The following is a 17,883-nucleotide window of genomic DNA, read 5'->3' as shown; positions in this document are numbered from 1 at the left end:
TGCGGGCGGCATGGTAAGCCACCAGAAATTCGCGTGCGACATCGACAAATAGCACTGTCCGGCTCTGAAGTACTTCCCCGCAGCGAGAGTTACACGAACTTGTTTGCATAAATTTGGTGGTTGTCGTCTTCGTCGTCCGTGCTGCTACCTGGAAGGACTTCAGTTGCGAGGGACTGTAAAAGCAGCACTGATGATTCTTACACCTTTAGTAGCTGTCTCTGCTCCGACATGGGGCAGTTAAGCCTTGCTGAATGCCTCTACGGCATTATGAGGCTTGGTAGAAACAAGGATCACGTCGTACTGAAACGCCTAAACACACGCACAGGAGAGATAAATGGCAACCAGAAACTGATCCCTTTCTATACACCAATTTTACAAGGAGGCTGCCATTTTTAAGGCATTTCACCGCCGCAGCGCCATCTAGCATCTGCGATGTTTCGCCGCCCTTCCGGTGTGTGGGGTTCCGTGGCAGTGTATGCAGCATATGCACTCAGTTCACACGGTATTGCTGTTCTTCACGGTACACTGGCAAAATAGAGTAACGCTTCGTGACTGTAAAGGTGCTAAGTAATCGCCAAGCTGTCAGTTTCAAAATGGCCAAAACAGCAAGCGGCGGCGGCCCACAAGACGTTCCCACAGCAGCGCCGATGATGAGTAGAATGCCAATGCAGTTCTTTAGCAGCACTTGTAAATTGGTAATTGCGTTGTATGTTTTGTTGTAGCTGGCCTTGTGGGGTTCTTGGAATATGCACTATAAAAGAGTGCTAACTTTTAGGACAACTCTCGAAGTAATCGGTGAAACGTAAATGGAGATGAGCAAACATGTACACCATTGTCTGGCTGCGCGCTAGGTGCGCACATTAGTGTTTAAGGTGACTCTCTGGTTTCCTTGCCTTGATTATTCAAGTTCAACGTAACTCTAATGCCTAACAGACCATTTCGTTCCACTTGGCACGTTGCAATGCAAAGTTCATGGAACGAAGGGAGCACAAACAGGTGCCCGAATGGTGCATGCCGCCAGTGCACGCCACCGCGTACAGGCGGGCAACGTTGGGCACGGTAACAGTGACGTCAGAAAGGCCACTTTCAGGCGGTTGATTTGAAGTGCGCTAACGCGATGCGGACCACTAAAATGGGATTTTATTTCAAAATAAGCACTTCCTTGGCACAAAAGTAGCACTACGAGGTTTCTGGACGGCTATTTCAGCAATCAACGTACGACTTCATATTTGCCTTTAGTGTCCCTTTAACGAACGTAGGTCGATTATTCACGACACCCAGGTCGCAGCGTGAAACAAAAAAAAAAAAAGGTGCAGTTGTCATAACTCTAGCCCAGTTATTGTCACGAAATTGACAAGTCGAGAAAGGACGTGCTCTCGATGAAAAGTTAGAGGTGCGTACCTGCCCTAAAGAACACGTGTCATGCGGGCCTTTCTGTCATGTAGGTTAGAAAGTGCTAGTTCAATAATCTTGAAATTGCACGCACTAAGATGGGACATTTTCTAGCCGCAGGCATTGTAAATCATGTGCTCTAGCATAGAAATCAGATATGTTTATGTTACAAGAACAACTCTTGGCTAGACATTTTGTGTGTTAATCGTCAGCTTTGACATTGGTTCTGTCTGGTGCTGATGATAAAGTGTACCAGCACCCAAGCACAATCACAAGCTCGTGTGATGACTTGAAGAAATGGCCATAAGTGCAGACACCATATATAACTACTATTTGTCGGAGAAGAAGGCGTGCGACCTAAGAGGAGCGAAGTCATTTAAAAGCATTGTGCACTTCGCATGCCTCGGCTGCCAGTCTGTTAGGCTTCCGATAGCTGTTGCCGCAGCCAGACACAGCGCATTGGTAGTGTGCCGACCTGTTCTCGTCCGACATTTCGATTTTCGGCAGCACAATTGCTTTAGCGCGACGGAAATGGAAACACACTGACCTCTCACGCACCACGCAGTGCAAAACGCGGGAATCCACACACACCAGCGGCAGTGGCGGAGGAAGAGAGAGTGGTGAAAATGCGCCGGTTCGATACGCTCCTCCGCTCCATGAAGACTGTCTATATATGTTCCTGTGTGTTTGTGCATACATACGTACAAAATGTAAAATTTGGAGGAGGGGTCTTTCATGCTTAGTCTCTTTGACGTGCTTCACAAGCAAGACACCTTGCCAAATATTGCGAGGCGTTTAGCTAACTGAATTCGCTTGACAGTGTGCTATCTTGATTTAGCTACCATCATTTGGTCAAGCTGACCAGGACAATACCAGTGTGCACTAGGTACTTGCAGAGCTCAAGCAGATTTTTGCACAATCCCCCCCACTTTTTTTAGTGTGCCAGAATTGCACAATAGCAGCTCTAGCACACTTATCACACCGAAAGTGAGCACACATGGTTAAAGCAAAAAATTATGAGAAAATTTTCGAGGGCATGATGCCTGCCGATGTAGCTTCTTGCTCCTTTGTTATCCCCCAGTGTGTAACTTAAAGCACGCTCATCAGGTGAAAGAAGAAAAAAAGCACTTAAAGCGTGCAACAAACCCCTGTAACTCCACTCATACTTTACGGATTTTAAAAAGTTTTGCAAATGTTGATTCACGAGGCAGTAAACCGATACTGAGGTCCTTCGACGATTACTTGGAAAAGTGTTGCAGGCCCTTTAAGCATCAGACGTCTTCACACAAATGATGCTCTGGGTGTACAAAATTTGATTTGGTAATTCAAAAAAGTTTGCATGTCAGTTGCGCTGCACAATGTTCCTTGATATACCGTCATAACGCTAAGCATAAATGCATTTGGCATGAAATGGTACTGCTGCTGCTCATGTGCATCGAAGTGCTTGTCGTGTTGTTTTATTGGACATGGAGCAGTGGCCAACAAACATGCATAGAAATTTTCTAAGCATTACAGTACAAACTGAGCCATGCGCTCATGGGTCTTTTATAAACACCACTTAGACATTTGATATCTTCACTGCTCAACAAAAAGAGGCCATCTTGCAAAACTTTCAAACTGATTCACAGTGTTCGCAAAACCAGATCACGAGTCTAGAGCACCGCTGCCACATGGGTTTCTTGCTGCTCCGGAACTGCCAAAGTGCCGATGTTGTGTGTAATGGTTTCATACCTCTACAGAACTCCTGAACAAGACACACTTTGCGAAGCAGTTGGCTATTGTAACAGGCATGACCCACTCCCAAGCCATGGCCACGAAGGGGATGGCATCCAGTAGGCTTATTCACAGGTCACCATCCTTGCAATCAATTGTTGTGATCAGGCGGCACACAAGGAGCTCTTTAAAGGGACACTAAAGGCAAATAACAATTTACAGTGGAACCTCGATTATGCGTCCCCTGGTTTGTGCCGACCCGCATTTTATGACAGATCGGTTTGGTCCCAGCAAAGCTCCCATAGAAATGTTATTAAAACCTTGGTTATACGTAGGGCTCCGTGTTTTCGTTTTATCCGAAAAAATCCGATAAACATTCACTGGTAAAATTTTTGACATTCGGTTTTGTCCAATGAACTCAGATTTCAAGGGCCAATATGACCTGATTTCGTTCTTATCGAAAGGGCAAGTTCTAAGCACTCATTGATACACCTTCTTGTTTGACCGATTTAAAGTTTACCGTGCATAGCTGTATTAGGCAACGTAGCTGTATTGTGCTCCGACTCAGCTTCCTACATCAGTGATGAAAGTGCTGCTCCAATTGCTCCAAACTGCTCCAAAACAGAAATTCTGCTCCATGCTGCTCCAAATGGCGGTGAGAAATTGAAAACAGTGAACTTTAACTGTGTGACCATCCAGCGAGCCTAAACGAAAACAAACAGAAGCTGTATAGTATCATATTGACAATACTGCATGTACTGGCATTGTCGATATATATCTGATTTAGTTGTATATTTGTATGTGACAAACAGTTTATCTTGGTGAAATTGTGTGAGATTAGTACAATATTGATACGAAACAGCGTGGCTGCATGAAAGAGGAAGACGTCGCTTTCTGGTTGTTGCTGGACTGCTGCCATCTTGTCCACTATGCGCTGTGCATTGTGAATAGTTATTAAACAAGCTACCCGTAACATTATTGGCGGAGGTGGACAATTCCCATACCTCCATGGAGACGCGCAGCGGTCGCAACACTGGCAACCCCTCACCAACTTCGCCTCCCGGAGCTTCATCTTCGCTGACTCCTTCAGCCCCAGCCACAACCTACGTCACGTTCTCTCTCTCTCTCACACACACACACAGATTCCAGGTACTTTCTCCGGAGATGGTACTACCGACGTTGACGCCTGGCTGAAACTGTACGAGCGTGTCAGTGCTACGCGCCGTTGTGATCGCACAATCATGCTCGCTAACATTCTTTTCTACCTCGACGGCACTCCGCAGACATGGCTTGAAACCCACGAAGAAGAAATAACGAGCTGGGTCTCTTCAAAAAGCTATCTTTTCAGCGATTCATCTGGTCATCAGTTCGCTGCAAAGAAGGCTCTCGCACACGCACCCAGATATCGACAGAGTCCTACGTTTCCTACATTCTTGACGTCCTGGCTCTTTGTAACAAGGCCGCCCAGCGCATGTCGGAAGACGAGAAAGGTATATCACGTCCTAAAAGGTATTGCCAACGACGCCTTGAATCTGCTGGTTTTTAACAACGTCGCGAGCATCGACACGATCCTTAAAGAATGCCGCCGTCTCGAACAAGCTAAAGCCCGCCGCGTACCTCAAAGCATCATGCGCCTTCTGAACAAAGCGCCTACTTCCTCTTGTGATGACGTCTTCCGCCAGGCCCCTCGATGTGGCAACCTCACCCGCATCATTCGTCGAGAAGTCGAGGCAACGCAACCGGTATTCACTCCATTCCCAACACTGACCCTTCCCCGACCACGGTTTCCTTGATCCAGGCCGTCGTCTGTCAAGAATTATCGAACTTCGGCCTAAATCCTGTTCCACCTGTATACTCTGCTGAGCCTTTTTATCGTCGGCCGTCCGTTCCTCGACTTGCTTCCAACTATTCTCGACAACGCAACCTGTCCGTATAGCATACCTTTGACGACAATCCCATCTGTTTTACCTGCCGACGTGTTGGTCATATCGCTCGCCATTGCTGCAACCACTGGGCTCCACCGGCGCACTATGGGTCTCCAAACCAGGCAAGTTTTGTCAACCAGTCGTCCTCAGCGCTTGCTTCTTCTATGCCGACCACATTCTCTGCTCCTGCCGCACCTCTGACCAGACCTCGCTACGACCGCTCGCCATCCCCGGCAGAGTTGCGGCAGTCCAGTAGCAACCAGAAAGCGACGTTGTCTTCCTCTTTCATACAGCCACGCTGTTTGATATCAATATCATGTTGATTATTAACGGCTGCTGTGACGACTTTGATGTGTGGCTGATTACATTTACCACTTTATCAGCTTTGACCTCATTGATGCCACAAGAACTGGCATTTTAAGTGTGTAGCTCATTCAGCTCACTTCATTTTCGAAATTTTCAATGCTGACTGCGATGAAGTGTCTGCCTAGTGGTACGCTGTTCGAGTATCTCTTGCCTTTTTTGCGCAATAATATGTGCACCTCGTGAAGCCTCCAACTGTGTTGTCGGCGATTAACGTGGACCAGTTCGAATATCTGCAATGTCCTGCGGCATCAACGGCGGCCACGTCCAGGAAGCAGACGGGCCCATTACTGCGATAGTGAGGAGAATTATGCCTCTCACTGACAGGCGACGGGCCATCTGACGACGACTTCGAACTTGTAAGAGCCAAAAGGGGAAGGACATAACACCAGGACCTTCATCCCCGAACACACCGAATGAAGAGCGCCGCAAAGGCCCGAGGCCAACACATCATTTTCGTTCCTGCTGACCCCAACGGCAACATGAAGTGCCTCAACAGGCAATCCATTTCGGCGCTCCGAAGGACTGGTGCCAAATGAAATCACCGACATCAGAGTGAACCCGCGCAAGAATGTCATGGCAATTGATTTTTGCATGCTGCCACACTGAACATACTACACAACGTCACAAAGGTGGATGGAATCAACATCCACTCACATCCCAGTGGGCTCCAACGTCATCACCGGCGTCATCTACGACGTTGACGCTGCCATTCCAGCTCCGATTTGTATGGCCTGGTCAAGCCAGCTAGGGAAGCTATTATCGCCAAGGTTGCTCTGGTGGGTACTTCAACGCTGCTTGAAAACAGATTTCAAGGCAACTTTCTACCTTCGTATGTAAAGGTGGGCCACTTCCGCCACCCTGTAAGCTTTTTGTGCCGAAGCCAATGCAATTTCACAACTGCGTGACTAGTCACGTGAGAAGCGTATGCAAAGATAGCTAGTATGTTCTCGTTGTGCTGATACCCATTCCGCAGACAGTTGTAAAGCAATGATCTGAAGTGTTCAAATTGTAAGGGAGCCCACAAAGCTTCCTCAAAAGATTATCCAAAATGAAAAGAGATAGCTGTGTTGAGACAAATGGTGAGGACATAGGCGTGTGCAGGGTTCCCTTCAGGGGGGGGGGGGGGTCGTCAAAGGTTCGTCGCAGCACCTCCCTGCCTCCATTTATGTCAATTTATGACGCTGACATAGCCCCCCCCCCCCCCCCCGAGTCGCAGCGCCTCCCCTCCCTATTATGTCAGTGTGCGGGGCTGACCCCCCCCCCCCTCTTAAATGAATGAAAGTGGGGGGGGCTGAGATGCCATACGCTGAGTTCGAAACAGGTACTGGATGTTCTATGTCCAGTACTTGCAAGCCTTCACTAGGCACCATGACTCAACGATGTACAGTGGAATGTGATAGATGGAGGTTTTGCAACGCAGAGGAATGTAGTTTAAGCGCACGCGAATTTCTTGTATGCTCCCTTCTTTCTATCTCCCTATCCTTTCATCCCTTAATCCCCCTCCAGCGCGGATTAGGAAACCGGACGCGCGTCTGGTTGACCTTCCTGCCTTTCCTTCTTTCCCTCCTCTCCTCATGCTGACTATTTTGGTGAAATATGTAAATACCATATTGAACTCACCTGATCATAAACTGCTGTATAGCAATAGTTACATGTGTTTTGGCTACTTTTGTAATGTGGTCTCAGCTTTATCGTTTTTATATCATTTCTGCCACAAGTACCGGTATTTTAAATATACGTTGTTCATCGTACGTTGCGTTCAATGACAATACATGTGCGTCATTATTTGTGTCTTGCAATTCGAACTGATTATTGTATCTTTGATATGTTTAAGAGTAAATATTAATAGTTATGAGGTGCTTAAATGACGCTTTAAACTCAATCTGGAAAAATAGCGCGAAAAAATGTGAGACTAGTAGAAGAAAGCAACAGGACAAGCGCATACTAACAACTGAACAACTGAACCTTTATTAAGAAACGAATGTATTTATACCAAGCAAACCACACGTTCACCATGCAAAAAGCCCAAACCTCAGATGTGCGCATCCAGATACCCTATCTCAACTTTGTTCAAAGCAAGAGAAGGTTTAGCCACACAGTTATCACCGCCTTTCCCAATAAAGAAAGCCTCCATAAGCTCACGTGCCGTCTGGTCACGATGGCGTGCAAGCACTTTTGCATCAGTCAAGACCTGTCGCTGCACTGTGTGATTGTGGTTGCATGGGACAAATGAGAGTTTTGTATGTAAGAAGTTTGGTTTTCTTGAGGAGCAAGACGGATCGTACGATGTAAATAACCTAATCTCTTAAGGGCCCTGTTGCATGTGAGATCAGTGTGTTGAACCATGACATATTGTGTGTCATAAGGATACCGAGGTACTTGAATTCTAACACTCTGCATAAGCTAACATTATTAAAACCTTAGTCAAAAGTCAAGGGGCATAAACATTAAGTGGAGTGCCAGCAAGCCAGCAGTTTACGAGAAAGTGATAGATTGATACATACAGCAGCATGTGGCAAAACGAAACTCACAGAAAATGGGTGAGACAAGTGCTGCCCTTCTGTGTTTGTTTTGCTGCACAGTGCTATCACGGTTAAATTTCTAGTCACCTGATTTCCTGTCCTTGCTCAAGATGCATATACAGTGAAACCTCAATGATACGAATCTCACGGGAGCATCAAAAATATTCGTATCACCAGAAAGCATGAAAAATTAGCATGCGAAAATGGCGTACATTTTCATTTATTGTTTTCAGGGCCGCATCAACGTCAGGAAGAACCCTGAATGATTGTCAGTTAAGTTACGGCCGTGCCCGCCGCACAAGTGCGACCTCAATGGTCGCGCATGTTGAGGTTGTGAGGCCTGACTCCATCGCCAAGACCGTCCTCGCCTTCTTTCGGTCCTTGGCCACCTTTCATAGGATATCTGATGCACAAGTCAGGCACGTGTAAACACACTACAACGACAGAAGCCCACGTCAACGCGTCAGAAAAAAAAAAGCATGGCGCTAATGTCCGCTGCAATCTAAACACGGAGGCACTTAAGAGCCTCAAAGATTCACGCACACAATCTCGGAGGCCGTGATGCATCTCTGAAGGTTTATTCTGACCGTAAGAAAGTGTTTTTCTTACACCGTGGTTCTGACGATTTGGCGGTGCGGCGCGCATGCCCACACTTGTGTTCCCACGCTCGCACGTGCTTGGCGCGTCTTCCGCGACAGCGCGGACAGCACCTCTTCGTACTTGGGCGGTAGCGAACGTTCGTATCAAACGTCGCTGGGTGAAAATCAGTTCGCAAAACCGTACTCCATACATTGCAGGCCAATGGGCCTTGGCCGGGACCAACGAAAAATTCGTATCACCCCGAAATTCGTATGAGCTGTGATCGTATCACCGAGGTTTCACTGTATTGGTGCTTGCAGGTGTTCCAAGTTGAGCTAGTTGGTTTAGATTCATTTTGTCAATGCAGTGCAGATGATAGGGTAGGGGAACACACAACAGTGTGTCACCGTAATGAACCTTGGGCTGTCATATATTCGCAACTGAGTACAGTAGAATCCCTCTGATACGTTTTTTATGGTACCGCGAAATAAAAATGCAGTAGCCGGGAAACATACAACGCAAACTGTTAAACTTGTGGAAAAGTGCCGCTAAATAATAAAACAGAGCATTTCATACAGCTGTACCTCTGAAGAATTTATTTATCACTTTAAAGGGGTGGTGCCACCAAATTTGTGGCTTGCGCGTTCTTTGCTGTAAGCGTTCCCTATATCTCCAGGAAGCATGATGCGCACACCAAGATTCATGTATTCTCGCTAAATAATTTAATATCGCCTTTTGATGGGAACAACTTTCAGTTTCGGTTTCTGAGCGCCGAGGTCGGGCAGTGACGTAGAAGTGTAGGGGGCTTGGTCACGTGACCACACAAGGCTGTGACGCACTTAGCCAGAAAGCGATCGAAACTCGGCGAGTGATGTAGCAACCGATGCTTTGTCGGTATATAGTGAACTAGAATATTTCTAGTTCACTACAGCCGGTACGTACGTTGCGGAAGTGGCGGAGGTCCGGAGGTCACTCACGTAACTACAGCAGGTCTGGTGTGACGTCACTACAACTTTCGTTGCCCATCCTACAGATCTACGTCAGTGTTGGCGCGCTAGCGATGCGTTTTGATCGGGAGAATGGGCATTTTGGTACAATTTGGAAGTGAATTAAAATACATTCTAAACGTTTGCTGTGTCCGACCCGTGTGGAGTGTCCTTGCATACAGAGGAAACCCACAACAGGCTTGTTATAGCCTCGAAATTTGATGGCACCACCCCTTTAAGGCCTAAAGAAGTCCTTAATGGAGGCCTCCCCCCCCCTTTTTTTTTTTTCCCATGCTCCTGACTCAATCAGACCCTTTTCGAGCACTTGTATGGCCTTGTGGCAATCTACATCACCAAAATTGATGTACCTCCTCAGCACATCCAGCGTAGCGAGTTTGCAACATATCAGGCAGGAATGTTGCCGGAACAATGTGTGAAAAATGCAGTGATGCTACCGCTGCGCCAATTGCGCCAGACTGCGCCAAAGTGCCCTGGCTGCTACAACCTGCTACATTTCCTCAAAATTTGGCTATTCTGCGCCAAGCCTGAGGGGTGTACTCTGACTTTCAGAAATGAAACTAACTACATGAGGTTCCCCCATTGAGAGCGACATCGCCCTTTACGCGGACGTTCTCCATGAGAGTGATGAAAATGGAGACAAATATATCAATATGGTGTTGTCAAGCGGACGAAGGAACTGCATTTTGTGTTTTTTTTTTTGTAATCAAAGCATCAACTGTAGGCAACATGGCGTAGCAGCAGTCAAGCGACATGCAGCCATGAAACGGCACATTGATGTTACCAGTCGTCATTGAGACGCTTCAGGTGGGCTGCAGCGGCCGAAAATGATCCAGCCGACTTTGGAGTTCGGCAGTCCATGGAACGTTTGCAGTGTGACCGCGTGACAAACGCAGAAACTCAGTTTGTGCTTGGCATGACTCTCAAGGGCATCCCATACTCATGGGCAGACACAGCAACTGCCTTGTTTCCCAAGTTATTTGGAGATTCCGAAACAGCGAAGCAGTTTAGTTGTAAGAGGTCAAGGCATCCTACATAGTTAGTGATGGCCTCGGGCCGTATTTCAAGAAACTTGGGCTTGACGAGGAACAAGCCGGATGTGGTTTTATCTGTTAGCTTTGACGAGACCCCTCTTCCTGAACAGAGGTGCCAACAACTTGATGTTGTAGTTACGCATTTCTCCAACAAAATGCAGCGAGTTGTGGAACACCTACAGTCTTTCCGGCTGGGCTCTGCGACTTCGGGATTTTGGCTAGTGAAGTGCGGAGAGCAATGATGGACCTGCCGCAGAAAAATGTCATTTGCTTTTCTACGGATGGCCCTAATGCAATGAAAAGCTTCAGAAAAAAGATGCAGGAAGCATACCCTGACATCATAGATGTAGGAGAGTGCTGCTTGCACAAAGTGCACAACTCATTTGCCGCGGCTTGAGTGCTGTTGGCTCGGATGTCGACGCTGCTGTGGTCGATGTTTATTACTTTTTTAAGAATTCTTCGGCTCAGAATGAATTGTTGAAGGCAGAGCACCTGCTCCAAAAGCTAGTTTTGCTGCTCCAAAACGCAATTTTGCCTGCTCCAAAAGCTGCTCCAAAGTGGCCTAAGCCAGTAGGATCACTGAAAATGGGACTATCCATGAGTGTCTACAGATTCTTTGCTGGGTCTGTACGCCAGATACGTCATATGCGGCAAAACATATGAGGCGTGCATAAGTGGTATTTGTCTCTTGATCGATATGTTAGTACATAAACACTGACTGTGCATTGTTACTCTGCAACAGGTATTCAAGCATGCCAAGAAGCACGGCTACGCGGAACATGACGCCTCGGCAGTGTACATCCGGACTCGGCTCTGAAGGCACCAAGAAGCCCCGCTGAGGGGAGAGAGAGGATATACAAGGGCAGGGAGTGCAAGGCGCACACACAGCTGCATGTGGTACCAGAGCAGAAGCCTAGAATTGCAATTCATCATCCCATTTACCGGCTCTTCCAGCCCACAAAATTGGGACCGGCATTCGCAATGTGCTAGAGCCAGTGCTGGTTAGGAAGTGGTGCCTTTTTAACAGTGGCCCTTTCTTAGGCCTCTGTCTCATTGCCTGGTCTTTGCATTGCTTTGTTTGCCTTGCTTAAAGCTGGGATGCTTAGTTGATTGTTAAGCATCAGTATAGTGTTTTTTTAGTAGCTAGTACGAGGCAGTGCATGGCTCCACGCACCACAAGCATAGCTATTTGAGAAGAATCAAGCACCCGCTGAAGCAATGTTGCATTTCACAAGAGCATGGGACTTGTGTTATGTTTTTTTTAAACGCAGTGGCAGCCTTGGTAAGCAGAACCCTCTGCGCTGCAATTTGCTCATCTTGTGGAGCTCTTTGTGCATTCAGCCTGTTGAAAAGCTAGGTGAGTTGTTCTAGCAGGTTCCTTGTTTATTACCAATGCACTGATTTTAAGCTGATATTTTATGAAACATCAAGTTAGCCAATGAAATTGTGTGCTCTGTTGTACATCAATATTTTGGTTTCTCATTTGTGTTTTAAGTAATAGCTTCATGCTGAAGTCCCAGTGCAGCATGACCATGCACTGAAGTTGTCAAATATTTGTACCGCAATGATTGCGTTTCACGTTTTCCTGTTAAGTGGCTAGATCCTTTTTTTTTTTTTAAGTGCTGAAGGTGATAGCCATACAAAAACTGTGGTGCTCACCATTTGCTGACATTTATCTTATTTTATTTTTCTCTTCCCGACTTGGAGCTGCAGAATTACACATGAAAGGGCATCCTTCGTATTGTAACAAGGCACAAACGGAGGGCAGCATTCATGATGGGATGTGCTGCCACTGCTGTGCATGTGTGTGTGTGTGTGTTTGTCAACATGGCCAGTGCATTGCATGCCTGTTCCTGCTAAAGAGTACAAGATCTCCCTCATCTCTCCCTCTCTCATTTCATTATGGAGGAAGATCAGAAACTGCTGTTAGTGTGCATTTTTATTGTGCAACGACTCTGTCCCCTAGGCTGGGATGTGGGCTCCAGACCGAGTCCCATATGCAAGTCAGTACGGCTCATCTTTCATGCTCTGGGCAGCACTGTGTGCTGAGTTGTCCTCCTCCTGCTGTTGTTATACATATTAACTACAACACCCCATTCCATTGGAAAGTGTCACCATGTCATACATACACCAGAGGAATAAATAACATCTTCACTTTATTTTAACCTGATGTGCTTGCTTGTTATGGTGTTTTACATTCCTGACCCAACTGAGGTAAATGGAGGAATCATACTTTTCATGTGTGTAGTTAGGTACAACTTTTGAAGACTGCGGCATTTCCACCTGAAAGGTGGATGCACACAAGCCTGCACAATGAGCGAGCGCTCTAGGCTGATGTCGCAGGGCCCCTCTCAAAGAAACACACGAGCACATGAGTAGGACTATTTCTTCAGTTGCTCAGGTTGCTGCACTTCAGTCATCTGGGCACGGCCTTCATCAAGTCATTTTCACCATAAATTAACTATTTCATGCACAGAACTGCATTTTTGGCAGGAAACAGAGTTTCATGCAAGAAAACGGTGAATTTGGGGGGGGGGGGGGGGGGGGGGAATGATTTTCTCACAAGCAAAAAAAAATGGCACTTTTAGTTCAAAAGATATGAGGTGGTCACCTGAGATGACCACCGTGCAGAATGGGTCTGCCAGACAGTTTCTGTGGAAGGCTGCAAAACAGTGATTTTTATCCCTGCAAGAGCACGGGGACGTATATATCACACATCCATCTCAACATTGAAGGCTCATTAAAGTATTTCGCAAAACTTCTCCTATAAGCACAAATAAAAAAATTATATATTACCATCCTTCTAAGACCCTTCATGCACGGTGGCCACTCTAGGTGACCACCAACTTCATCGGCACAGTGCTCTGTGCTGACTGAGTACAGTTCTTAATTCCTGGGTTCCTTGGCATTAGCTACTTATACAACGTGTTGTCCTAAGCTATCAACTTAATAAGAACTGGACATACTTTCATTTCTGTAAGAATATCTTGGGTCCATCATGTAGCGCGTCTTCAAGACAACGGCAGCCGGATGAAAACAGACTTAACCCGTATCAATGAAGCTTAAACGAAGTGGCATCATCTCTTACACTATGCTGAAAGCTTTAGAAATGTGCCGTATAAAATATGACGCAAGGGGCTCGTGTGCTTCAAGAGAAAAAAAATGAAGAAAAGGTGGTTACCGTGGGTGACCACCGTGCCGGAAAGAGTTAAGCGACACACCTTGTATAAAGGCAGCTACAGGTAATCAGATGTTACCCTCCTTGTCAACACTGCTTTTCCTCCTTAATCCATTGAACGCACAGCCATCACTAGCAGGTGCAGTGCATTCAACGGGTTGAGCTGTACTTTCCTCTGCATGGCCTCAGCAGTCAACTCCGGGAGCACGCCGTCACACTGTGAAGCAAATGATGAAGGCCACCTAGAAGGAAGTGCTTTGTTGTGCTCTGTGCCACCAGGCTGTGAAACAACACCGGCTGCCCTAGCGTCTCTAGGCTGCCCATATTTCATTCTCCAGTTCAGCTATAATCTGTGAACGCCAAGAAGTATAATGTCAAGCTAAAGGTTACAGTTAAAGCTATATGTGTATTAAAAGCTATTGTTCCGCTATATTATGTATTTAAGTCAAGCTAAAGGTATTGAGAACAATCGCCAACAAGCATGGACACAGGTGGTGGGATGGTGTCTTTGGGGGTGAAGTTATGGCCGCGGATGCGTGGATCCTGTCATTGATCGGATAGTGAGAGCCCAATACTCGCTGCATCAATGAGCTGAAGTGGCTGTGCTCGCTGGTTGCCTTGCAGGATGTCACAGCTTTGCATGTCGCCAGTCACTAGGTCTGCAGCCTGCAACGGGCGCAATTCATAGTGTCCAAGAAAAGAACCCTTGAGACTAGCACAGCTCACGTCAACACTGAGCATGTATCACAGGCAGACAGCACTCGCTGTCCACTTGAAATCCCAAGTTTGGTAGTAAATTGTGATGGTGTGTTCTCTTTCTGTTACTGCTTTTTGTAAAGTAAACAAATCATAAAGTATTTCACCTATGAAGAAAATTTTTCACCTTCAGGAAAAATTTAGATGTAGACTGGACATCCAATCAGATCAGTTGCCGGTGTGGCCGGGCTTCCATGTTACATATCATGGAAGTGGGCAGTTGGAAGTTTTTAGTTGAGCCGCTGTAGTCTGCATCGATTTGCAGATTTAGAGCCTTGTAATAAATTACGTAGGAATTACATAGTTACGCAGAGACCTTAAATTGGTTCACTAATGGTCCTTAGGGCCTGCTTTGCTGGCTCAGTGCATTTGTACAAGATTGTCAAAACTGTTTCAGGGTCCCGTCGAGTGGTATCCAACTATAATCCCTTTCAAAGCACAGCAGAGACTGATGATGGCATTGTTGACATTAAAAAGGGCACATTGAATACTTATGGTTTTTATGCTTGGGAAATTGACTACATTTCCAGAGGCACAAGTAGTATTGTGCGTTATATAGTCTTCTTGCGGCAACTAATTAACAGGATTAAATTGAAAATACCACTCCTTGGTGTTCTAAGCTACTGTTTTGCAGTAGCTACTAATTCCTAATTGTGTTGCAGTGTTTCTAATGTCTAGCTAACTTTGCCATTATTCATATCACATTAGTAAAGACATTGAATCCAGCTGTCAACTGCCATTTTAGAACATTTTTTGTGCCTTTTGAACATATCGCGTTTGGAAATGTTAGTATCAAACATTAAAACAAAAGCGAGATTGTCAAATCTTCATCCTTGCCAACATGGATGACTGTCGTTTGATTCATGACCCATATGTATACTTATATAATTTATATATATAAAGGGACACTAGAGAGAAAAACGATTTTTGTCATATCAGTAAATTTATCTTTCACAATTCCAAAATCACCAAGCTTGCCGCGAGAAACGTGCAAAAAGAGGATGTGGGTGGCGACGCCACTTTGAAATTTCCGCACTAAACTCCGTGACGTCATAAATTTTGACGGCGTCCACTAGATGCTACGTAGTTCTTAAATCGGTAAAAATGATGTTTATTGTCCTCTGAGGGGTCCATAGACTTAACATACCAAATTTCAGGAAATTTAGTTGATCCGATGTTACCAAAATACGAAAAATACACTTCGAAGTCCCTGACGTTACGCGCCGAAATTTCAGCGCGAAATTTAATAGTAAAACTTTTGACATTAATTTTCTCATCTACTAATAAACCTATGGTGATTAAGTTAACGACACTATAGTTTTCAGAGTGTAACTTATAGGTCCTTATTTATTGTTTCACATTAGTGTCCCTTTAAGCTTGGCAAAGTTCCGGTGTGGTCCGCGCAAAACTAGGCGGGTATGCGCCACAAAGCGGGTAGTGTAAAGCAGCTCCAGGCATAGCATAGCCATGCAGAAGGTAAGGCATGCATAGCCTCGTATAGTATAGTTAAGGAAGTGAGGGTCAGGAGAACTGTGATAGGGTACCATGTATAGTACAGCCTAGCAGAGGTGGAAGCAGTATGTGCCAGGGGCGTAGCCAAGGGGGGGGGGGGGTTGGGGGGGTTCAACCCCCCCCCCCCCCCGAAATTTTTCAGTTTTGCTTGCGTATATAGGCACACCACTACAAACGCACGCACGAACATACATAAAGTACGGTTGAACCCCCCCCCCCCCCGAAAAAAATTTCTGGCTACGCCCCTGGTATGTGCGAAGCAGCTCCTAGCGTAGCGTAAGGGAGGAGGGTAAAGCATGGCCTTGCGTAGTGTAGTATAGCGGGGGTGGGAAAGGAAATTGGGGGTGATGGGAAGGCTACCAGCTGCACTGCTTCCTCAGTCTTCTAACCACCAGTGCGTAGCTGCCTAATTTCATTGTTTTTTTGTTGTTTTTTTTTTTTTTTTTCGAAATGGCAACACGTACGCTGAAAAGTTCGTGCCAGGTGGCCACACATTGACACTGGTTAACGGGGCGTTCAAGGTGAACATGAAACAACTAGCCCCCAATCATTGCTTTACCGCAGAGTGAACCGAGTCTATTTTCATGTGTCGTACATGAAGGATGGAGGGAGTAAAAGCTGCACTAAAGGAGCTTGATTAGCTCCCACTACCTGCACTAGTGCTGCAAAAGCAATGACATTGAATGAGAAATCAAAAACATGAGATACTAAATATGATGTGTGCTTATCGTTGCAACAGCTACAATGCAGAATTATTCCAGAACACAATAGTTATTCATCGAAGGTTTCTCCCTCCTGAGCGTTCCGCTTGGATATACGAGTTCAGATTCGATACGTCGCGAACCTTCAAGGGGCACTAAAGAGAAGAACGTTTTTTCTCGTATTAGTAAATTACTATTTCACGATACCAAAAACGCCACGCTTGTTACGAGAAAACACGCAGAAAGAAAATCCGGGTGGCGATGCCACAGTGTTCCCGCACCAGTAGGCGTGACGTCATAGATTTTGACGGCGTTTACTGGGGCCTATGTTGTTCGTAATCGGTGGAAATGACGTACATTGTACTCTGAAGTAGCCAGAGACTTGACATACAAAGTTTCAGGAAACTTCGTTGAGCCAATGTGGCCAAGGTACGAGTTGCAGCCTTGAAGAATACAAGCCCACTTGTCGAAACGTCGGCCCCAGCGACACCCCGCGTTGACGAATTTTTCATATCTTCAAGCTTCCATCTTCCCCCGAACGTCTGCCTTTTTCAAAGTACGAAAAAACTCTGATGTCCGTCACCATCGATGATTTCGGCGGGAAATTTAAAAGAAACTTTTGACATTGTTTTTCTCATCTATTAATAAACCTGTGTGGTGAAATTAACGACACTAAAGTTTCCAGAAATACAATATATAACTGTTAGCTAATTTACTGTTTCACTTTAGGATCCCTTTAAGCTAATAGAGGTTTTAAGAGGGTTACTCGGATCTTCGGTGTTGTCCGAATTAAGCAAGCAGTACAGCGGTGCGCTCCGTGAGTGTGCAACGTTGCAGAGGTATACATCGTCTGCGTTTCGTCTAGCCTGCCGTGCAGAAGCAATCGATACGGCTTGTGTCTCGACCCCGGGCGTGACGATCGCGGCGGCGTCTTTAAGCGATGCACCGGCAACGGTTGCGTTGATCGCTCTCTTGTGTAGCTTCGCGCTGGGGCTTGGCCATCGATTTTCGAGTCTGCATGGGTGTGGGCCGGGGGATGCGCAAATTGAGGTCGCACCACGAAGAGACGCCGGCGACGTCCTTGTCCCACTTGTCTTTTTGTTTGATTTTTTTTACTCGCCGCATCAGCTTGCGGCACACATGCTTTTGCTAAACAAAATGAATAAGCTGCGAATGTCGGTTGTCAAGCAAGCGTGTGCAG

The 17,883-nt window shown here is 46.2% G+C and overlaps 1 protein-coding gene across 1 annotated transcript in view; it reads left to right on the top strand.

The window, feature by feature from the left end:
* LOC119382494 (putative oxidoreductase GLYR1 homolog) overlaps positions 1-12,705 on the top strand; it is a 154,455-nt gene extending 141,750 nt beyond the window's left edge. The window contains 1 exon segment of the mRNA XM_037650205.2: positions 11,278-12,705. Coding sequence (XP_037506133.1) covers positions 11,278-11,352 — 75 coding nt within the window. The 3' untranslated portion in view covers positions 11,353-12,705.
* Positions 12,706-17,883: the final 5,178 nt, after the last annotated feature.

This window comes from Rhipicephalus sanguineus, chromosome 2, assembly GCF_013339695.2.
Source record: "Rhipicephalus sanguineus isolate Rsan-2018 chromosome 2, BIME_Rsan_1.4, whole genome shotgun sequence".
Lineage (NCBI taxonomy): Eukaryota > Metazoa > Arthropoda > Arachnida > Ixodida > Ixodidae > Rhipicephalus > Rhipicephalus sanguineus.
The sequence above is the reverse complement of the archived record's forward strand: the minus strand, read 5'-3'. Positions and strand labels throughout refer to the sequence as shown.